General features: G+C 49.4%; 2 protein-coding genes across 3 annotated transcripts; one reads left to right on the forward strand and one right to left on the reverse strand.

Moving 5' to 3' along the window:
• Nucleotides 1-541: 541 nt before the first annotated feature.
• On the reverse strand, nucleotides 542-6528 carry LOC147258068 (TAF5-like RNA polymerase II p300/CBP-associated factor-associated factor 65 kDa subunit 5L). Its single transcript, XM_086212405.1, has 5 exons — nucleotides 6309-6528; nucleotides 5730-5871; nucleotides 4334-4438; nucleotides 3076-3836; nucleotides 542-2725 (listed from the first exon to the last, which is right to left on the reverse strand). Exons 2-5 carry the CDS (start codon nucleotides 5866-5868, stop codon nucleotides 1928-1930), a joined length of 1803 nt encoding a protein of 600 aa, XP_086068531.1. The 5' UTR covers nucleotides 5869-5871; nucleotides 6309-6528; the 3' UTR covers nucleotides 542-1927.
• Nucleotides 6529-6847: 319 nt separating this feature from the next.
• On the forward strand, nucleotides 6848-19693 carry nup133 (nucleoporin 133). Of its 2 annotated transcripts, XM_086212403.1 has the most exons (26): nucleotides 6848-7091; nucleotides 7406-7521; nucleotides 7654-7757; nucleotides 8795-9028; nucleotides 9101-9271; nucleotides 11534-11689; nucleotides 11761-11831; nucleotides 12091-12144; nucleotides 12240-12387; nucleotides 12864-13014; nucleotides 13195-13349; nucleotides 13710-13801; nucleotides 14033-14196; nucleotides 14635-14729; nucleotides 15226-15450; nucleotides 15552-15674; nucleotides 15877-15976; nucleotides 16052-16315; nucleotides 16434-16567; nucleotides 16647-16805; nucleotides 17154-17289; nucleotides 17779-17897; nucleotides 18135-18215; nucleotides 18303-18367; nucleotides 19000-19088; nucleotides 19398-19693. In XM_086212403.1, exons 1-26 carry the CDS (start codon nucleotides 6964-6966, stop codon nucleotides 19532-19534), a joined length of 3471 nt encoding a protein of 1156 aa, XP_086068529.1. In that variant the 5' UTR covers nucleotides 6848-6963; the 3' UTR covers nucleotides 19535-19693. The 2 variants fall into 2 exon arrangements, with proteins under 2 accessions (XP_086068529.1, XP_086068530.1); XM_086212404.1 differs by lacking the exon at nucleotides 12091-12144.
• Nucleotides 19694-23375: the final 3682 nt, after the last annotated feature.

A 23375-nucleotide genomic window follows, 5' to 3' on the forward strand; every position in this document is an offset into this window, starting at 1 on the left:
ACATCAGGACAACGCGCTCAAGTATTCATTATACAGCAGAATGGCTCCTGTTACCACGACTACTACTACGACTACTACAGTTTTCATCATGTAAGCAGTAGCCACATTGTGGTTGTTTTAGTTGGTCCCACGAATGAACAGCCAGAAGCCCAATCTTACCAAGAATTTTTGACTAATTTGCCTCACAGCAAGAACGTTCTGGGTCGGAACTCTGTGTGGCGTTAGCGTGTTCTCCCCGTGTTGGTGGGTTCTCTCGGGTCCTCACACCACAATACACACGTTAGGGTTGCAGGACTCGAAACAGTCTACAGATGTGAACGGTTGTTTGTCTCTATGTGTGACTTTGTCATGGACTGGCGACCTGTTCAGGGTGACCCGCCTCTTGCCCGATGACAACTGGGACAGGCTCCGCCCCTCATGAACCTGAAACAGGATGGATGGGTGATCTTGTTAGGAATGAAGATGAGAAAGAATCAGATGAAGGACAAGATCAGTTTGGTTCCACCAACTTGACTCAACTTTCTCAGCAGCAGAGCACAGACCGACTGAGCAAGAGTTCAAATCAATTCTCTTATTTATTTCCTGTTCTGGGCAAAAAGAGCAAACAATCATGAACATTCACTGATGGCCATTCAGGCTAAATAGAAAAAGAAAGATACAAAACAAATGAAATCTGTATGAAACCATCAAAATCTGTGTCAGTATTTCCTGGCCTTCATCAGCAACCTGGATTGTGAACTATTACAAAAATACCGTCTATCCAGTCTGAAGCAGTGCTCAACATTTTGCCGCTGGCAGGACAGTGCGAGAGACACAACCTCTGACTCTCAGATGCTCGCAGGAAACTCACATCGTCTCCGGTTCTTCTTGTAGATGATAATGAAAATCTTTCTAAGTAATGTGCAGAATTAAAGTCTTGTTGCCTCTCAAGTCAGCGACCAGCAGCAAAGGGAACACCTGATGGAACTGCCCCCCCATTCATTCCGGAACAGATGTTGGAACTAAAGCCTAAGAGTTCCTCGAGGTGAGAGCGATGACAGCAGGCAGCGTCTCAAAAGTCCTGAACTCAGTTTCCAGCGCCACCTCAACTGCTGTCCAGTAAACGGAGCTGAACACGTGACGGATGACACGCAAACAGCAGCAGCATGTAAATCAGTTGGGTTTCATTCACAGAGGTGGCGCTACAGGAGCAGTTTCCTTCTGTTCATACTAAATGTGACACACGTCACTTCGTCAGCTTTTAAAAACGGCAGATGAGAAAGGAGCCAGGCAGATTCCCAAAGTGGTCCATTCATCCAAGCAGCAGCGGCGCTTTCACCTGATGGGGTGGAGTGGAACAGCAGAACTAGTTCACCTCTGCTTGGTGGGAATTACGCGCCGCTGCATGGTTCAGTGTGACCACAGTCGTCGACCACAGTTGTCGTGCTGCTCACTCCCTCAGGAAGCTACAATGTGCCAGCTAACGAGGGACTTGCCCACAACACCGTTCAGCTCTCCCCCATGGATGAGGAAGACGATGTCTCCTGCTGCCCGGAGCAGAGCCACATTCATTTTCCTCCTCATTTCGTTGTTCGGGCCCAACATTAAAAGATTTAGAACTCAACTGTTTGCTGGAATCTAATAGGAACAAGACCTTCCATCAGTTGCGTCACGGTTTTCATTGTTAGACAGAACCTAACTGGGTGCTGACCCCCGAGGTAGCAGACCAGGCTCCACCCCCCCATGAACATAACAAAGTGATCGACTCTTTAATACTGAGATCAAGCGCAGGAGTTTTGGGAGGCTGGTTTTTGAATAAGTACATCTGTGTTTGAAGGATGAGCTTCTTCTTTGCTAACAGCTAAAGGAGAAAAGATTTTCAGTTAGGAAATGAAGTTCTGGTGAGTGAGGGACAGCCTGAGGGTCCACAGTCACGGGATGGTGATGGCTACTGCTCAGTTTTGACTTGAGCGGTTCCTGTCACCAGCAGCAGGTTGCAGGCCATGAACTGGACGTTCAGGACATTGCTGGTGTTCCCAGTGTACATCCCAACCAGCTCACCGGAGGAGCCGTCAGCCGGCGTCCCGCCGTGAGAGTTCCGGATGTCCCACACCCTGACAGAATTGTCCATAGATGATGATGCCACCAGACTGCTGTCCGGACTGAAAGACAAGCTGGTGACACTGTCTGTGTGTCCCCGCAGGTCTTTGAACAATGTTCCTGAGGCCAAATCCCACAGCTTCACCCTCTGGTCTTCTCCGGCAGAGGCCAAGTATTTCCCATTAGGTGAGAAAGCCAGTGACAGCACAGGGCCGCGGTGGCCTGTGAAGAGGCGGACCGACGAGGCCTGCTGCGTGCTCCACAGCCGGACCGTCTTGTCCGTGGAGCCGGTGCCCAGGTAGTTGGAGTTGGGGTGGAATTTGACACAGTCAATATCTGCGAGATGCCCGACGTAGAGTCGCAGCGGGTAGGTGCGGGAGAATGTCCACAGGCGAGCAGTGCGGTCGTGGGACCCACTTGCGAAATAAAGGCTGCATGGACTGACGTCCACGTCCCACACAGGGTAGGCGTGTCCCTGGTAGAGTGCCGTGTTGGTGAAGCTGCCCAGATCCCAGTAACGGATCGTCGTGTCCTCTGAGCAGGACAACAGGCCAGAGCTGTCTGTGAGGAAGGCGGTGCGGAACACTGGACCGCTGTGACCTCGCAACATCTTGATCTCGCTACCAGAGCCGTCCTCCTCGTCCACCTGAGGAGGAAGAATACGGCCATGAAAGAAGTTCTGTGTTATCGGACATCACACTTCTACTTTAATCAGTTCAAGTCACAAGAATGTAAAGATCAGTCCTGAAAAACGAGTCGACTCTTCTCAGTTCAGAGACGATGTTCTCAATAGGTCGCACCAGCAAGAGCAGGTGTAGGAAGACCATTGGACCAGGGTGGTGACGACGCCGTGTAGCTGTGTCACGCAATAGACTTCAAAATATTATATTACTACTCAACAAAAATTGAACCCTTGTTCATTTCTTCAGGTGCGTAAATGCCCATCAATGAACGTCTTGTCATCCGTGACGAAAGGAGATATTCACTCGTACTCACTTCCTCCTCCAGGACATCACATGCCAGGTGGATGCGGGAAACGTCGGCCTGATGAGGTTTGGCCTTCAGCTTCCTGGCTCGGAGGCTCCACAGCTTCACAGTGGAGCTGTCAAAGCCAGCAGCCAGCAGTCGGCTGTCAGCGGAGACCTCGGCAGTGTTCAGGAGCTGCTCCGTGTGGTGGAAGGTGTAGAAGCATACGGTGGTGAGGGAAGGGGGGCCCTCACGGACCTTCTTGATGCAGTCCTGTAGAGCCTCCAGGGCGGCCTCGCTCTGAGGGATCCCTGCTGGGACCTCCACACCCTCCCTGCTCTCTGCCCCGTCCATTCCTGCCCAGGATGAGGTGGAGTTTGGGGTGGTGGTTGTCCCACTGGCTGCTCCATACAGCTGGTAGTCCATACACCTTGAGGCAGAGACCTCCACCTGCAGGTGTGTGCTGAGGACCCGGCAGAGGGCGCTGTTGTCCTCACTCTGCAGGTAGCGCAGCAGGTAGCTGTAAGCTGGCTCCGTCAGGTGCACCACATACTTGTGCTCCAGAAAGGCGGTCAGCTTGGGGTTGGCTGCGATGTCCTGAGCACTGAGAACGTGTCGGAGCTGCTCCACCGTGGCGCGCTGCTCACCATCCTGAAGAAAGCTGCTGTGGAAACGACTGTAGAAGCCATCTACTGCCCCCTTCAGCCCGAAGCGCACCATGTCCAGGTGGAGGTAGACAAACAGTGGGTAAAGGAGGCTGCTCACTTCCTTCGCCCAGGAGATTTCCGTTTCTAAGTAGAGGAGCCAAGAATTATTCAGATGTTTGTGATTACAAACAAGATCGCACAGTTGTAAAGACTTGGACACGCGAGTTTGTGAACAGCTCTGTCCAAAATGCCTGAGCTAACAAGCGCGCGTGCGAGTATGTCGTTCAAAACCTGCAAGGATGAAACACGTTTCTCTGCTGGCAAAGCTGACCTCTTGTGCAGGCTCAGTGTGAGCAGAACTGTCAACTTTCATCCAGTTTGAATGTCTAATAACTGCGGAGAAAATATCTCAGCCATGACCAGTTTTGATTCACCTCACAAGTCTTTGGTGCTGTCAGCGGCCTGCCTGTGCCAGCCTGTGGGGTTTTCACTGACTTCTAACACCGATTCAGCTCTCCACTGAGCCAGTAATAAAAAATAACTCACCACAACTTTTGAGTCAACTAAAACAAAGGAGCCGGCGACCATTTCTGCTATGGAAGGAATTCAGTGACTGTGCAGCAGGAATGAGGAAGTCATACCTGAGAGGAAGGAGCGTAGCCTGGAGTACTGCATCTCATACTGCTGCGGGTCGGATTGGCACGGGGCTGCAGAGACCACGTTGGCACATCCTGACTCAGTCTGCACTGCTCAGACACACAGGTGGGAGAAGATAAGGTGCATGACATCACCATTGCAGAGAGGCACTTTGACACAACTGATTGCATCCAGTACAAGTAGGAATAGCACACTGGAAAAAACATCCGTTCAAGATGCTACCTGAGTGAAAGAGCACCAGTACGACCAGCTAAACCAGTACCACAGCAACGCAGCGTGAAACCTTCCTGAAGGCTGTTTTCACCGTGTGAGCACAAAGAAACACAGCTTGACCTTTCCTGTCAGGACAGTTTGACTCTGGAGTCCATCGTCGTCATTCTGAGATTTTTCTTCAAAACTCATTGGTATAAATTTACCTAACAGGAGCTGTAGGCTCAACACCTGACTTCTAATTGTGTGTGTGTGTGTGTGTGTGTGTGTGTGTGTGTGTTGCTGCAGCCTTTGTGGTGACCAGCCACATTCACAGCAGTCATTTGTGTCATGACAGTCCAGGCTAGGCCACACCCACTACACAGCTTCTCTGTTATTAACCTCAGTCAACCGAGGAATTCAAAACATCCCACCTGGTAAAATATCTCACCGACACACACGATGATGCGTTCATGACTTAAAGAGCGCCAAGTCAGCCACCATGACGATGAACATGACGCTCTCAAACACCAGTGAATTTGAAGAGGGAACAAACGTCACTGATGGCGCTGCAACCGGAACAATCGCAACGGATCACTGCTCCTTGTTCTGTTGATCTGTGTCTATAAGCAGAAAATCTTCAATGCCAACAAGGTTGGCAGCACTTAAAGTTTGAGCTGGTTCATAATTGACGTCTGGTAAAATCGCGTCTTTACTTCAGATCATTATAATATCTTGTTAAAGAACAGGGTTCCTACACATTTTTCCGACGCATTTCCATCCCTCTGAGGAACATTTCCATGACCATTACGACCTCGGGATGACAATCGGATTCCCTCCCATCTCCCCTCGTTCCTCTGCAGGTCTGCTATCAACAATAACCTCAATATAGAGCTTTGTGGCTCGCGTCTCTCTTCTCTCGTGGTTTGTATCAGCAGGTGAACGTGTTCAAGCTTTGCAACACTCCATCTCGACCCTGAGTGGGTCCGTTCAACCACAACAGCTGAGAGCAAAGAGTACCCATGTGGATGCAGTTTGGAGCGCCAGTCCCTGGCCCGCTGCACGGACTGTAAACCCGGGCAAAGAGCAGACATCGTGTCTTTGTTCTCTGACAGTTATAGGTTCAGTTTACTTAGCCAGTGAAGCCAGTCCAAACCCGGTGTCTCCACATCCTCTACCTGTCTGACTCACCTGAGAGGTTGGCCGCCATCTCCTCAGCTGACTGGAAGAGTTTGGCTCCCTTCACAGAAGCCTCGGAGTCCACATACTGCCTCCGCTTCAGATACTGAACCACAGCATACTGGATCTGCTCAGCGCGAACCCGCTTCATGACCTAGGAACCAAAACCAGAACCGTCTCAATCACCTGCATCCTGCAAACAATGAGCTCGCCGAAGAACGCCCCACTAATAATGTCATCGATCTGCGGGGGAAACACGGTTGAATGGCAGAATTTGTGATTCAGTTTTGAACAGGCGACATGAACCCTCACATCAGGGCAGTAGCTCGGTAGCTAGCAGAGCAGGGAGCCGCTGGCAGGAGCCGCTAGGCACACGCTCACTGGCTGAAGGTGCGGATTAAACAGTATAAGAGACGTGAACTCGGTTAGTGCCAGGGGGAGCTAAAAAGCTGACAGGTGTCCACGTGAGAGGGTTATGCCTCTGCTAGCTAACCGGCTAACTTGGCTCTTCCAGCAGCGGGCCTGGCGGCTGCAAATGTTTACCGGGATAAATCCGGTTCCATTGCACCGACGCCTGGAAACGTTACTCACTGCATGTCGTTCTGGTCTTCTCTGTACTCAGTTACTGCATCCAGGCTGAACAAGTTTTAGTTCAACAAAGCCGCTCTCTTCCGTTGCTCCACCTTCATATTGTCCGTCCCACGGTTAGCCTCCATCAAACCGAGCTAACGAAGCTACGCTGGTGCTCTGGAGTGCTCATTTGTGCTCGGTGATCGATTGCATTGTCCTGACTTTATTTTCGATCAGAGCTGATTGATTAGCTACGTCTGAATTATTAATTTCGCCCCAAACGTCTTGGAATTTAGTTTAGTTTAGTCTGATAACTATTTAAAGAAAATGAAAGTCGATGGCAATATAATTTGTGTTTGTTGGTTTTCAGTGTTTTGAACAAAATGAAGAAGATTGTACATCAGTTTTATCCAGCTCATTCTGGTATATTGTAGTTGTTGTAAAAACGAATGATATAATATAATATAATATAATATAATATAATATAATATAATATAATATAATATAATAACAGATGGTGGGCGGAGACTTCCGGTAATTGATAATGACGATGATCTCAAGCGACTGCAGCGCGCGCTGTTAAGACTGAAAGCGGAGCGCGCCCGTTTTGTCTAATTTTTAACGGTAAAGTGAGGTACTTCTCGATTGTTTCGCTGTCCAGTGTACCAGAGCCGGTATGTTCCCACCCCGAACTGCTCCGAGCTCCAGCCGTAGGCAGCAGGGTAGGACCATCGGGAGGAGGAGCGTCTCTGGAGCGGCCACCAGCCTGCTGTTCTCCCCGCGCAGGACGCCTCTGTCTGCGAGGTGGGTCTGTGGGTCGGGGCTCCGGGGGCTTCAGTCGGGTGTTGATTGACATCCTGAGCGTCAATGACTTAAATAACAAAGTGTTCATGTTTGTGATCGTCCACTCAGCTGCCAGTTCCCTCCTTAAAGCTGATTAGGAGTATTTTTATCCAGGTGTTAAATTACCTCCAAGGTGATATTGGAAGACAGAGTTATCGTGTCACCGTTGAAGGACTTGTCTCAAGGGTTACTGGCGTTGATGATGCGTCTCAATGCCAGTAGACCAGAGATCAGCAGCTGCAATCAAGTGCATCTCCCTTCATGTCTTACTTCAGGTCGACGCCCACGCGAGCGCAGAGCCACGCAGCTTCAGAGTGTCTCAACTATGACGTGCAAAGCTTCGGCTCATCGCTGCCGGTCAAAGTGATGGAGGCGCTGACGGTGGCGGATGGTACTGAGACCCACACCTCCGTCGGCGTATTGAACTAACAGCTCTCTTCTTCTTTTTGATGAGCTGTTTGTCTGTTTTGTGTATCACGTTCCAGCTTTGTTGCTGAACATTTGTGTGTCTGTTGTCCTTCAGCTGAGGACCACATCTCAGTCAAGGTGAATGAGAGCGGCTGGGCCTGGATGGTTTGTGGGGAAAGGCTGATCATCTGGAAGATCTGCCAGACGGCTGTGGCCAAGGTGAAGTAGAGTCTGGAGCAGGCGCATCAGCTGCAGCAGCGCAGCCATGCAGTGACCAGCAGACATATACTGGTACACGGGTACATGTAGATACTGGTACACGGGCACATGTAGATACTGGTACACGGGTACATGTAGATACTGGTACACGGGCACATGTAGATACTGGTACACGGGCACATGTAGATACTGGTACACGGGCACGTGTAGATACTGGTACACGGGCACGTGTAGATACTGGTACACGGGCACGTGTAGATACTGGTACACGGGCACGTGTAGATACTGGTACACGGGCACGTGTAGATACTGGTACACGGGCACGTGTAGATACTGGTACACGGGCACATGTAGATACTGGTACACGGGCACATGTAGATACTGGTACACGGTACATGTAGATACTGGTACACGGTACATGTAGATACTGGTATTAATGGTACATGTAGATACTGGTATTAATGGTACATGTAGATACTGGTATTACCGGTACATGTAGATACTGGTATTAATGGTACATGTAGATACTGGTATTAATGGTACATGTAGATACTGGTATTACCGGTACATGTAGATACTGGTATTACCGGTACAAGTAGATACTGGTATTACCGGTACAAGTAGATACTGGTATTAATGGTACATGTAGATACTGGTATTACCGGTACATGTAGATACTGGTATTAATGGTACATGTAGATACTGGTATTAATGGTACATGTAGATACTGGTATTAATGGTACATGTAGATACTGGTATTACCGGTACATGTAGATACTGGTATTAATGGTACATGTAGAAGATAAACGCGAGGCCTGATGACCAACCGCGTCGCTGCCCAAGAACCTCGCTCACGTTCACGAGTGTGGCGTCCATCACGTTCACTGATGAACCAGTAACTTCCCTCCTGAGACTCGCTCGTTCCCGTAGCAATCAAAGGTCTCTCTCTCTCTCTCTCTCTCTCTCTCTCTCTCTCTCTCTCTCTCTCTCTCTCTCTCTCTCTCTCTCTCTCTCTCTCTCTCTCTCTCTCCCTGCAGCTGTCTGTGTGTAAAGAACTGCAGCTTCCAAATAGCAAGTACAACTTCACCGCTGACCTCGTGGCCGTGGCGTCCTCCGGTCCTCTGGAGACGGTTGCCGTCCAGTCCATCTCCGTCCTGGCTGTGGCAGCGGAGGGGATGGCCCGCTTCTGGCCCAGCCTGACTCAGGAAGGCAACTACACTGAGGTGGATGTGGACATGGGAGACCTCTGCAACTTCGTTGTTGCTGTCAGAGTGAGTGTCACCTCCCCTTGAACTGTCCCTCCGTCCCCACCGTCACAGCTCCTGCCATCTGTCCTCTCTCAGGGTGGCAGCTTCGTCTTGTCGTCAGTCAAGAGTCAGCTGTTGAGAGCAGGAGTGGATTCTTCTGGAAAGCTGCAGTATCGAGCTCTGCAGCAGGGTCACGGCATGTTATCTGGCATCGGACGCAGAGTCTCCAGCCTGTTTGGCATCCTGTCACCGCCGGCCAACGACCCTGTGAGTGCTGGGAAGACAAAACGTAGTGCTGCTGTCAATCAAAAGCTCCTGATCTTATGTGTAACAGCTGTATAAAATACATACAGTAGTCGTACTACTACTGTTGAAGTAGCTATTTATTTTTTTAAAGATATTTGCTTAACAAGTATGATACTGAGTTGTACGCCGAGCCCTGTATTGATGCCGTGTGATGTCATCATCGTAATCTGACTTGGTTCAGGTTCAACTCGTAAACATGGAAACATTGAACTTTCTATGACCGAGGTGTCGGAATGCTGGTGAGATCCTCTGACTAGGGCTGCAAAGGGGTGGAAACAAATTCTAGTAAATTTCCACGGGAAGTTAAAATCAGGAATTGTGGAAATATTCTAAATTGGAAATTTTCCATGGGAATTGAGGGTAATTTAATGGAAAGTTACCATATCAGCATAAGCAAAAGTTGTTGTTCTGTGATAAGCAGACATCCATCAAAGTAATGGGGTGAACCATCAACCCTTTCATTGAAGGACACAACGTCCAGTTAAATAGGATTCAAGTCCCATTGTGGGAAGGCGTGGCTCAGAGGTAGAGAAGCCGTTGAGCAACTCAAGGGTTGCTGGTTCCATTCCCACTTCCCCCGGTGACCATGTCCAAGTGTCCTTGAGCAAGATACTGAACCCCTAATTACTCCTGATGAGTAGGTTGGCGCCTTGCATGGCAGCTTTGCCGTGTGTGCGCGCGCAGGTGAACGAGATGATGCTGTAAAGCGGTTTGCGTGCCGCTGAGGTAGACGAGCGCTGTATAAACTGAGTCGGTTTACCAGGCACCTTCCCTTCGTCAACGTTCCTCTTCACTCTCGACCTCACAGTATTTGCTGATGTACACAGACTTTCCTTGAGAATTAGCTTGTGTGAAATGTCTCCACACACCGGATGGCACATGTGGCATTTTTCTGTAAGAGAAGGTAACAATAGTAAGAATGCTAATGCAGTGGCAAGAGCAAATAAAAAGTTAGCCTCGCTACACAACTGGAATGATCTTTCGATATTTAATATTCTAAATAATTTGATAAACAGCTGACAGGAGGCAGAAAAAAGCCCATCATGTTTGAAGTTTGGGTAGCACCCTGACAGTTCATTCACCACCCATGAGGCCGTGCCAGCTGCAGCCTGTTGGCTTTTGTTGGAGCTCTCTGAATACATTTATATGTGATATTTGTCCGTTAAACATCACCAAATTTGTTCAAAAACGTCATCAAAACGTACCTCACTTTGTGCCGTCCACAGACTCAAGTGTGTGGCTTCAGTGTGCTCTGGGCTTGAATGCCTGAACCAGGATTCTAGAAACATCTGTGTGTGTGATGGAGGAATGCACAGTAGGGGGCGTTGTCTCCATAGCCCAACATTGGTGCACCATGTGTGCATGTGATAGCGTCGATATCCGTCTGTACTTATAAAAAGAGGACCGCCTCACGAACGGCTTCACTCTGCAGCAGCTCATGAGTGATCAGAATCAGAATACTTTATAAATCCCAGGGGGAAGTTCTGTTGTTACAGTTATTAAGCTCTTGAAGTACTATAAAGTAAAGTATAAAGTTACAATTACAATAATTAGAAAGTGCAGACTTTAAGATAAGAATAAGATAAAGTATAAGAGGAAGAATAAAATAAGAATAAACTATTTACAAATACAGTAGTTATGACAAGAGTATTGCAACAGTTAAGTTATGAAATCCCTCCGAGGGAGGAGTTAAAGAGTTTGATGGCCACAGGTAAGAATGACTTCCTGTGGCACTCTGTGGTGCATTGAGGTGGGACCAGTCCAGCACTGAATGTGCTCCTGTGTTGAACCAGGACTTGATGGAGGGGTGGTGGATGCTGTCCAGGATTGTGTGGAGTCCAGACAACATCCTCCTCTCTGTCACCAGCGTCAGAGTCCAGCTTTACTCCTACAATGTCACCGGCCTTCCGGATGAGCTTGTTTAGTCTGTTGGCATCAGCTACCTTCAGGCTGCTGCCCCAGCACACAACAGCAAACATAAATAAATATAGCGGATAAACTGCGTGTTAGAGGTGTTTCCCTCCTGGGGAACCCCTGGTGTACTGTAACCCTTCAGCCAGGTGACCAAGGTCGTGAACGCAGGTGTGCTGCTCTTTTCACAGTGACGCTGTTGTTGAGAGGAGCTCCAGGTAGGGACTGGCAGCCAAGATAACATAGACTTAAGGATTTGGAATGTTGGACCACCAACTAATCGATGAATCAACAATTGTTTCTCGCCTCCAGCTCCACAGTCTGCTGTGGGTGGGCGGAGCCAGCTGCCTCTACACGCTGACCAGCTCCCGTCTGAGTAAATGGGAGGTGGACGAGTGGTCGGAGCATCAGATCCTCAGCTGGGACACCCAGCGAGCCCTGCAAGAGAGCATCGCCGATGCCATCTGGGTCAGTACCGGCCCGTCCGTACCTCAGCATCGAGGCTGAGGCTCGACTCAATGTTTGTCTCCCACCACCAGGGCTCAGAGAGCAACTACGAGGAGATGAAGGAGGGAGTCAACGTGACGTACCTGGATATGAAGCTCAGCCAGTGAGTGTGTGTGTGAGTGTGTGTGTGAGAGAGTTAGTGCTCACATTTTTTCCATGACATCAGTCACTCTGCACACACGACACTGTGAGTCAATCGAAACAATCTGAGTTCCTAAATGCTGCACAGGGGCAAAATGTTCTTTTAGTGTTTATTTTTGCTCAGGCTGCCGAAGTTTGATTGCTTACCTTCATATCCAGAATTTGGGTCATAACTGACGCATCGATACTCTGGAGTGCCTCACTCGTGCTTCACTTATCAGGCCGCCTGAGTCGATGAAGCGGAAACTGAGTCATCAGCGTTACAGCCCTGATAAGTCTGCTGACTGCTGTTAACACATTTTCCAATATGAGGAGACACAGATCCCAGTTCAGTTGTACCACAGGTTAATCCTTTGCCTTGTGGTTCCAGAGCCGGGTTGGTGGTTCTGGCAGCAGCGTGGCACCCGTTGGACGCTCCCTGCCTGGCCTACTTCTGCCTGGTCACCCTGCAGGACCACGGCGCTGCGATCTCAGACCAGTTCACAGTGGAGGTCACGAACTACAACCCTCCCTTCCAGGTCAGTCCTCTGTTCTGTTACCAGTTTTCTGCCAGACTCGATGACTTCTGGATGACGAGGTATGGCAGGAACAAGCGTCTCCTCAGGGCCTCGCTGCAGACGTCAGCTCCTCGTCCCAAACTATTTGTTGCTCAAACACAAATATTCATGCAGACCTCCCTCCTCCCTCTCTGCTGTTGCTGCCATTTTTAAACCACATCAGGAAAAACTCATTTGTCAGAAAAAAGCAGCGTCTTACCTGTGTTTCCAAAGGTTTTTCCTATTTATTTCCTTTATTTTGTACATTGAAGATTACAACGCTGCAGTTTTATGCAGCATTGCTATGGCAACCAGCTGCACTGGTGAGGTACTGTGTCCAGTTTGTAAAGTGAGTGATTCTGAGGACTTCACGCTATCAAGCAGGAGCATTCAAACATTTCTGGTACAGTCGTCATGCTAATTGGGATGTGATCACATGATGCTGATGTTCCTGTCAGAGCGAGGAGGCGCTGCAGGTCACACACCTGGTTGTACCGCCATCTCCCGGATTCACCGCCTTCCTCTTCAACGACGAGCTGGTGTTTGCCTGCTCGACGGGAACCAGCAAAGTAGGACTACCTGATGAGAAAATCCCCTTCAGCTCACCTGGTGAGACTCATTCACTCGTGTTGATAACAGCATTCATAATGACGATGAGAACACGTCGCATTTGTCACATGCCCCGTGTTACCTGAGGTGTCCTAGTCACTCCTGAGCAGACAAAGACTCAGCAATCAAACAATAATGTCATTGACATGCTGAGTGACGCCTCCCTCGCCGCCTCTGCAGGTGATGGTGTACGTGGCGGAGGCTGCTGTGCCAATTTGCCAGTGTTCTTCACGACAAACAGCGGCCTGGTGGCGGTGGTGGCCAAGGAGAGCACCTCCATCCTGCCGGAGACCATGGAGGACTCTCTGTGCTCTTCTCTGGCTGCTGCTCCTGAGGTAAAAGTGGCTGAGACACGAGGCTGCTGAGCTTCAGGGGGAATGAAAAAGACCTTAAACTGTCTCATGGCATGAAACCATGATGGCCTCCCCGCGTACGAAGGTTCAGCAAATTCCTGCTGTTTTCAGGTGGATTTCTAAACATCTGGTGTTTAAATTAAAGCTGGGTCTTCTGTGGTGTGTAGGAGTGGAAAGTGTGTGTGTGTGTGTGTGTGTGTGTGTGTGTGTGTGTGTGTGTGTGTGTGTGTGTGTGAAAACCCTGTGGTCCTTAAGAACAAATAAGGAAATTGTAAGCATTTCTCTTAATTTTAGCGTGTATTTGAACCTAAAATGCATGATTAACTTTATTCCTGCTTTGAGGTTTCGGTCATGGAGACTCCAACCAGATCTGAACTGGTGGCTCAGGAGGACAAAACCAAGCTGCTGAAGGCAGCGTTCCTGCAGTTCTGTCGGTGCGTCACAAAAAGGCTACGTTGAGCTTTATCTTTCTCACCTGACATTAGTGCTCACTTTTAGGTCCCGGTTCCTAGTTAGGGCCTGAGCCTGAGGGTACTTCAACAACGCTGCTTGCAGCTTGAATTGTTCTCTATATTTCCTTAACTGTAAAGACAAATGATGCTCTACAAGTGGCTCACCTCTCAAACACCTGCTGGACCACTGTAACTGTAATTGCCCCCCCCCAGTAACGACCTGGTGGGTGCTCAGACCGTCACTGATGAGCTCTTCCCTGTGGATGGTGATGGCGAGGAGGGAGCTGAGCTGGATGGCATGGTGACACGCATCAACCTGGACCTGGTGGATGACTACCCAGCCTCAGACCCCCGCTGGGCTGAGTCTGTCCCAGATGGTGAGAAGGGAAGGGAACAAGGGTGAATAACTGAACTGATCCTAAAAAAAATTGCAAACTGCTCATCAGGGGACCTTCCCTGAATAAATCCAGATTAAACAGTGGAAGTCCTCTCTTTATCTACTTGGGAACTGCTCCTGCTGATCTGCTGGTAGGGAAACGATATGAGCAGGGAGAGGAATGAGGCCAGTTTCAAATTCATAAATGCAGCTGTTAGCTTCTCTGAAGAAATCTGCTCCAGTTTATGAGTTCTTCTTGGACCATAAAAACCCTCCAGCAAACTCAGTGGAAATTCTCTTGGTAGCGAACAGAACAGTGGCTTTGTCACTTGTTTTTTATTTTTGTGGCTGAAGGTAGTGAGGTGTCACCTAAGAGGTGCTGGGCGGAGATTGAAACACTCAGAAATCCTTCATCCCAGCTGTGTTTCTGTTGTCCCAGAGAGTGCTGGCTTCCCCCTTACCTCCCTCATCATCCTCCACCAGCTGGAGGACAAGATGAAGGCTCATGGCTGCTTCCTGGACTTCCTGCTCCAGGTACAGTCATGCTGATTGTTTGATAATGAAGCTGTGGGTGTGTCAGGAGTGACTGTTTGGATCTGAGAGTTGGCTGCTGCATCCTTGGACAGGACGCTTCTGTACTATGATGTAATTAACATGTCGTCTCTACTGGTTGGCAATAAAGGTTAAAGAAAAGTTTTAGTTACTCTTATATGGAGTGACGAGGGAGAAAACTTCCCTCCGTCTACTGAAGAAGAAGGAATAGTAACTGCTCAACTCAAGAGGTGTCCTGTTCCAGTCGCGCTGATCTGTGATTGGCAAACAAGCTGTGATGTCACTGAAGCTGCCTGTGTTACTCTCGGATTTTCAGTGAGCACAGAGAAAGTTTATGTCTTCAAACAGTCCAGCTGAAGGAGTACATGAAGAGTACTTCTGAACACATCTAGTTATGTTTCCGAGGACGGAGGTCAAACCTGGAGGGCTAACAGTCCAGCACCACCATCTTCACTGTCTCGTTGTCCTCCTCTGCCAGGTGGGTCTGCTGGACCGGCTTGGGCAGGTGACGGTGCGTTCGTCCCCCATGGCGACGCGCTTGCTGCTGTGTGAACATGCTGAGAAACTGCAGGCGGCCATGGTGCTGAAGAACCATCACAGCAAGCACAGCGAGCTGGTCAACCAGGCCATCAACGCTGCACTGCAGAGGAGCAACACCACCGTGCCTCCCAGCCTCACTGCGGCGGACGTCTTCTTCAGAGAGGTGAGAAGAAGCTCCCTGCCCACCGCCGTGAGCCGCCACAGTCCAGTAGTCTGTGTGAGGTCCACGCAGCTCAGAGTGACTCGGGTCATGTGTTCTCCCAGGTGTCTCAGATCTCCTCTGTGTTTGACTGTCTGCTGGAGGAGGAGGAGAGGAGCCTGAAGGAGAACCCGGTGGACTCGGTGCAGTGGGCCGAGGTGGTTCTCACTGTCAACAACATCATCAAGGTAAACACACAAATACTGGTAATTGGCACCGTTAAATCCATCAATGGTACCATGACAGGAAGTATTTTGATATATTGATATTTTGCTGTTGTTGTCTTTTGCTGCTCTGTTAATATACACGTTGGATCAGACAGTTAAAGAACTACTGAAACAGTAATGTGTGTGTGTGTGTGTGTGCGCGCGTGTGTGCATGCGTGTGCAGGACATGCTTCAGGCTGCAGGTCAGTACAGAGAGACCAAGGCCCCCGTGTACCGAGCGTCTGAGAATGCTGCTGCTGAGCCTGAGTACATCCCCTGGACAGGTGACACCTGCAAAAGTGTTGGCTTGTAGAAACTTCTGTTGATGGTACAATCAGTTAGAATCTTTGGTCCAACAGCATCCGGCGGCATCGGCGGCGTTCGCACTGTCATCACCCGTCAGCATGAGATCATCCTGCGCTCGATCTACCCTCACGCTGACTCAGAGCTGCGCAGCATCCTTTGTGAACAGCTGGTGGCGCTGTTGGACATCTACCTTGGTGGCTATGTGGCCCAGCTTACCTCCCTGCAGCAGCAGAAGCCCCTGGGGGCACAGCAGGAGCGCTGCAACAGCCTGGAGATGGAGTTCAGCCAGCGCCGCTCCGAGCTGCTGGTGCCACTGCGTGAGTAAATGATCAAATGACGTATGGAATACGCTGATACATCAGCCAGCTCAGAGTCACAGTAACAAGTGATGACATCATTTCCTGGTTGTCACTGGTGAGCTTCTCTCGGTTACAGTGGAGCTGGGTCAGTACCAGTGGGTCGCGGCGCTGGCTGAGAAGTACTGTGACTTCGACATTCTGGTTCAGATGTGTGAACAGACTGACAACCAGAGCCGCCTACAGCACTACATGACCAAGTTCGCCAACCAGGTACACGAACCAGAGGGGGGCGCTGTTTTCATCCCAGGTATGAATGTGCAGTCAAGCTCATATCACCCCCCTGCTGCAGAACTTTGCCGACTTCCTTTTTCGGTGGTACATGGAGAAGGGGAAGAGGGGGAAGCTGCTGTCCCAGCCGGCCGCACAGCACCAGCAGCTGGCCGGCTTCCTGCAGGCCCATCAGCACCTGAGCTGGCTGCACCACATCCACGTCCAGGACTACCAGAGCGTATGTTTGTTTACTGATGGGGCCAAGTGCTGACCTCAGACACACCAGATCCTGTCACACACCAGAGTGATGGTGCCGGTCCAGGTTCCAGCCCATCACTCCACTAAACCCTGAACCTGCTGTATTGTAGGACGAGTCATGGCTCCACAGACACAGTGGGTCAGATTTAAGTCTTTAGAACCCTATAGAACATGAAAACTACTACAAATATTTGTTTTCATTAAATCCATTCTTACGATTGTTATTACTATTATGAACTTATAATTTCCCTGATCAGTGTTTCAGTACTCAAGATGATCTACTTGAGCCGTCCAGATGTTGGTATGACGGCGTGTGTGATGTGTGCAGGCTCACCGGACGCTCCACAACCAGGCGAACACTGAAACACGCTACTTCATCAAGAAGAAGACTCTGCTGGCGCTCAGTAAACTCGCGGCACTGGCGTCCAATCTGCCAGACGACGAGCTCAACAAGCAAGTTGAAGGTAAAAACACCGGCTGCTTGTCTTTAGCTGTGTGAGAGGAAATGTTTTTCTGACTCCTGCGCTGCCGTCCGTTGTTCTTGGAATGAAGGAGAAAAAAAGCCTCTCGCATGGAAAAACGCAATGGAACGCCAATCAAACACAGGCAGAACCTGTCAAGCCCGCCTTCACCAACCACACGCTAGAGCAAAAACAGCCGCACGCTGGAAGACGTGGCTGCAACAGTTTGTAGTTACCTTTTCTGTAGAGCTCAGCAGTGAAGTCATGTTCTCAAAGAGGAGTGGTCGCGGCCCTGATGTCACCAGCAGCAGCAGGTTGATGTCTGCTCCTGCAGGAGACTCAGGCTGCTCGCCTCCTCCCGTCTCCCCCAACACCCGCGCTCGTGATTCCCCTCCAAGCGTTTGCTGGAAAGGCCACTTGAACTTTGGACTTCCAGCTTGCAATGTCATGCTGCATATTTACTGTCATGTGACCGCTGATGTGTCCAATTAGACATTGTGGAGCAGGAGCGCTTCCTGCTTCACCAGGAGACGCTGCCCCGACAGCTGCTGGAGGAAAAACAGCAGAACCCTGACACTATGCCTCTGCTCAGCGCTCACAACCTCATCCAGGTGAGCATGCGCACGCACACACACGCACGCACACGCACACACACGCACAGTGGTATATCATCTGTTTGGAGCAGCTGGGATGTTGATTCTGATAGGTTGCTTTTCCCATGGAACAAGTAAACATTTGATGTTGTGCAGAAGCGAGTACTCAGAGGTGGAGCACGAGCTGAAGCACCTCAATGACTGAAGCTCTGCTCAATCAGACATTTCTTCACTTCTCCGCCTCTTCTCTCTCAGCTCTACATCTGCGATGACAACAGGCGAGCCAACGAATACGACTTCAAAAAGGCTTTGGACTTATTGGAGTACATTGACGAGGTCACTTCCTGTTTCCATTTGGTTCTGACAGTGGTTCCGCTAGTCACCAGACATGAGTTCACATGTACCGTTACTGTATGTCTGCAGCAGGAAGACGTGAACATCGACTCTCTCAAATGCGAGATCTTCGCTGGAGCGCTCAGGAGAGACGAGTAAGCGACACGAGTGGCGATGGTTAGATGACTCCGCATCACTTTAGAGCCTTGATGGACTTCATTTACTCCCTGACACCTGGCCGACCATCACCTCCCAACGCCAGCGGTGTTTCTGCAGCGTAGGCTGGCACACACTCCAATTGGAGGGCCTTGGCGAATCAGTGAAGAGTAACATGGCGTTCAGCAGTGAATTTGTGGTTCAGGCAATTAAAAAGGCAGTCACATGATCAAAATAAAAGTATGACAGGCCAAGTACAGTCGGCTCTCACGAACCGCCCTCATTAATCGTGCTAAGCAAACTAGTGAGCCTGGGTCTCAGCTCCCGAGAGCAGGAGGGCTCTGTCTTGTCCGTCTCTGAGGATGATGGACAGTCGCACCAGGTTTCTGGTGTCTGTGATGTCATACGTACATGGAGCCCCTGAAAGGTGACAGTTGCTCCCTCCCACTGTTTCTTAACCCCGAGCAGGAGGAGGAGCCTCCTGCACTGCACAGATGCTGCGGAGGTGAAGGCTGTCACTCTGCTTGCTTGCAGCCTGCCAGGTTGTCGTAGATCAGGGAGGTTCCTCTGGTCCAGTTGTCCTCACTTCCACCAGCACTGAGCTGATGCTAACATGTAGCTTTTTTGCCAGCTGGTCGTCTGCTGACAGGAACGACGACCCTCTCGAAGCTGCGAAGGACAGCATCTTCGTCAAGATCCTCCTCAAACTCATCCAGGAAGGTGAGCGCCGCTCTGAAGCTGCGAGCAGACCAGAGACATCACAGTCCTCTTCAAAGCAATCATTTTTATTTGATCAAGATAAAAACCAAATATCACAGTGGACTTACTAGTCAGACTTGCATGATGTGAAATTAGAAGTCAAAGTAGAAGTACATTTTTTTTGTTGCCAAGATTTTCCCTTTTCTGGATAGAAATGAGCTTCCATGAATGTCAAACACAGGAGCAGCTTTGAGGTTCCAGCCAAGGAACGTTCTCACTGGTGCCTCTCTCATTCGAGGCCAAACTGACATCACAAACTTCATTTTTCAGGCGTTCCGCTGCAGACGTACCTGCCAGATGTCAAGGACCTGCTGGAGCTGGACGAGCTGAGCAGTTTGAAATCAAAACCGTACTTTGAATTTGTTCTTCGAGCAAATTATGAACATTATCTCCAGGCCCAGATGTAAGAACCACTTCAGCTCCTTTTGTGCTTCAATAATTGTGCTGTTCTCAATAAAGACGTTGGTGTGAACAAGAAGAGCTTTGCTGCTCAGACACTGAGACGTGGTCACACTGGACTGACAGGACGCCTGGACATCGAAGCCCAACAGAGATGAGGACTTGAGACTTGACCTGGGCTGTATTGTTATCTTACAGTAGGGGGCGCTGTTTATCCTAGCTTTTGCATGAATGTACGGACAATTTCTTCTTGAGAAGTGATGGACGGTCTCGACTTCAAATCTGTTGGGATGCTGCATTCGTCCGGACTTCAACCTGTTTGGTGGTGAGGGACAGATGTGGACGATAAAAACATCTGGACTCTGATAAACTGGTGTCACAACAAGGGTCCTCCCCCATGATGCACTGGTGCAGCTCAGGCAGCTGCAGGAGGCTCTGGCATCAGCATCCATCATCTATCACTCCATCCATCCCTCCATCATCTATCACTCCATCCATCATCAATCATTCCATCCATCATCAATCACTCCATCCATCCATCATCAATCACTCCATCCATCCATCATCAATCACTCCATTCATCCATCATCAATCACTCCATCCATCCATCATCTATCACTCCATCCATCCATCATCAATCACTCCATTCATCCATCATCAATCACTCCATCCATCCATCATCAATCACTCCATCCATCATCAATCACTCCATCCATCCATCATCAATCACTCCATCCATCCATCATCAATCACTCCAACAATCATCTATCACTCATCCATCATCTATCACTCCATCCATCCATCATCAATCACTCATCCATCATCATCAATCACTCATCCATCCATCAATCACTCCATCATCCATCATCAATCACTCCATCCATCATCAATCACGCCATCCATCATCATCTATCACTCCATCCATCATCATCAATCACTCATCCATCCATCATCAATCACTCCATCCATCCATCATCTATCACTCCATCCATTCATCATCAATCACTCCATCCATCATCTATCACTCCATCCATCATCATCAATCACTCATCCATCCATCATCAATCACTCCATCCATCCATCCATCAATCACTCCATCCATCCATCATCTATCACTCCATCCATCCATCATCTATCACTCCATCCATTCATCATCAATCACTCCATCCATCATCTATCACTCCATTCATCATCAATCAATCCACCCATCCCTCCCTCCCTCCACTCATCCATCCATCCCTCGGTCCATCCATCTTCTCCCTCTTCTCCTGTTCAGGGTGGTGGGGGTGGAGCCTATCCCAGCAGCCTTCCCCCTGGACAGGTCACCAGTCCATGGCAGGGCCAACACATAGAGACAGACAACCATTGGCTCTCCCAGCCACGCCTACGGTCAATTTAGAGTCTGGATTAACCTGGTCCCTCTTGATGTCTTTGGACTGTGGAGGAAGCTGGAGTACCAGAGAGAACCCAGCAGGAACAGGGAGAACATGGAGACTCACCCAGAAAGACCCCGTGCTCTTTTGGCATTGTCACACACTCAACAGTTTCACGACAAGAAAACGTAACATAATTCACCAAAATATGGTTTGAGCTTAACTGTAGGAACACATTTTCTACCCAAAGCAGTTCAACAACTTGAAAGGTCTCTGAGGGAAGAAGCAGGTCATTTGTGCTGTGGGTGCTGGTGGCTCCTGAGGAGCGAGTCAACCACTGACCTGACACGAGTGTCGTCAGCGTGGATTTACAGCAGCACGCTCACGACTATTTCTCCTCTGTGGAACTCCGTGAGCAGCTGGACCAATGCTGTGTCTCAAGTTTGACCTGTAATATGTACTACTACTACTACTACTGTATTGTGGGTGGAGGCAGAGCAGGTACATACAGATACTTCCCACCTGCCAGCAGGAAGCTGAGGGAGGTTTTCTGTTTCCGGTCAGACATCCTGGCATCAACAGCACAGCGACCTCAGCAGCCATGAATCCTTCCTTCATGGTAAAAGTCAGTCAGTTTTATTTGTGTGTCTCCAAACCCCAACCAAAGTTCTGTCCTGACTCTGTCCAAGTAGAGCAGGTCCAGCACCTCCCTCCTTCAATTAACCTCCACCCAACAATTCTCCATCAGCAGCACATCCTGCAACAGCAGCCACCAGAACCTTCCTTTACCAGCAGGAAGGTGGAGCAGATCCAGGATCAGTGGGGACGGAGAGAGAGCAGGAGAGCAGGACAGAGACAAAGACAGAGAATGGAGGAGGACAGAGAGACAGAAGGAAAGAGAGGGACAGAGATAAAGAGAGAGAGAAAGGAGGAGGGACTGATGGACAGAGACAAAGACAGAGAATGGAGGAGGACAGAGAGACAGAAGGAAAGAGAGGGACAGAGATAAAGAGAGAGAGAAAGAAGGAGAGACTGATGGACAGAGACAAAGACAGAGAATAGAGGAAGACAGAGAGACAGAAGGAAAGAGGGACAGAGATAAAGAGAGAGAAAGGAGGAGAGACTGATGGACAGAGACAAAGACAGAGAATGGAAGAAGACAGAGAGGAGAGAGAGGGACAGAGATAAAGAGAGAGAGAAAGGAGGAGAGACTGATGGACAGAGACAAAGACAGAATGGAGGAGGACAGAGAGACAGAAGGAAAGAGAGGGACAGAGATAAAGAGGGAGAGAAAGGAGGAGAGACTGATGGACAGAGACAAAGACAGAGAATGGAGGAAGACAGAGAGACAGAAGGAGAGAGAGGGACAGAGATGAAGAGAGAGAGAAAGGAGGAGAGACTGATGGACAGAGACAAAGACAGAGAATGGAGGAAGACAGAGAGACAGAAGGAAAGAGGGACAGAGATAAAGAGAGAGAAAGGAGGAGAGACTGATGGACAGAGACAAAGACAGAGAATGGAAGAAGACAGAGAGGAGAGAGAGGGACAGAGATAAAGAGAGAGAGAAAGGAGGAGAGACTGATGGACAGAGACAAAGACAGAATGGAGGAAGACAGAGAGACAGAAGGAGAGAGAGGGACAGAAAGAGAGAGAGAAAGGAGGAGAGACTGATGGACAGAGACAAAGACAGAGAATGGAGGAAGACAGAGAGGAGAGAGAGGGACAGAGATAAAGAGGGAGAGAAAGGAGGAGAGACTGATGGACAGAGACAAAAACAGAGAATGGAGGAAGACAGAGAGACAGAAGGAAAGAGAGGGACAGAGATAAAGAGAGAGAGAAAGGAGGAGAGACTGATGGACAGAGACAAAGACAGAGAATGGAGGAATACAGAGAGACAGAAGGAAAGAGAGGGACAGAGATAAAGAGAGAGAGAAAGAAGGAGAGACTGATGGACAGAGACAAAGACAGAGAATGGAGGAAGACAGAGAGACAGAAGGAAAGAGGGACAGAGATAAAGAGAGAGAAAGGAGGAGAGACTGATGGACAGAGACAAAGACAGAGAATGGAAGAAGACAGAGAGGAGAGAGAGGGACAGAGATAAAGAGAGAGAGAAAGGAGGAGAGACTGATGGACAGAGACAAAGACAGAATGGAGGAGGACAGAGAGACAGAAGGAAAGAGAGGGACAGAGATAAAGAGGGAGAGAAAGGAGGAGAGACTGATGGACAGAGACAAAGACAGAGAATGGAGGAAGACAGAGAGACAGAAGGAGAGAGAGGGACAGAGATAAAGAGAGAGAAAGGAGGAGAGACTGATGGACAGAGACAAAGACAGAGAATGGAGGAAGACAGAGAGACAGAAGGAAACAGGGACAGAGATAAAGAGAGAGAAAGGAGGAGAGACTGATGGACAGAGACAAAGACAGAGAATGGAAGAAGACAGAGAGGAGAGAGAGGGACAGAGATAAAGAGAGAGAG

Source organism: Aulostomus chinensis, chromosome 8, assembly GCF_037954235.1.
Source record: "Aulostomus chinensis isolate RoL2024-O1b breed Wild chromosome 8, RoL_Achi_v1.0, whole genome shotgun sequence".
Classification (NCBI taxonomy): domain Eukaryota; kingdom Metazoa; phylum Chordata; class Actinopteri; order Syngnathiformes; family Aulostomidae; genus Aulostomus; species Aulostomus chinensis.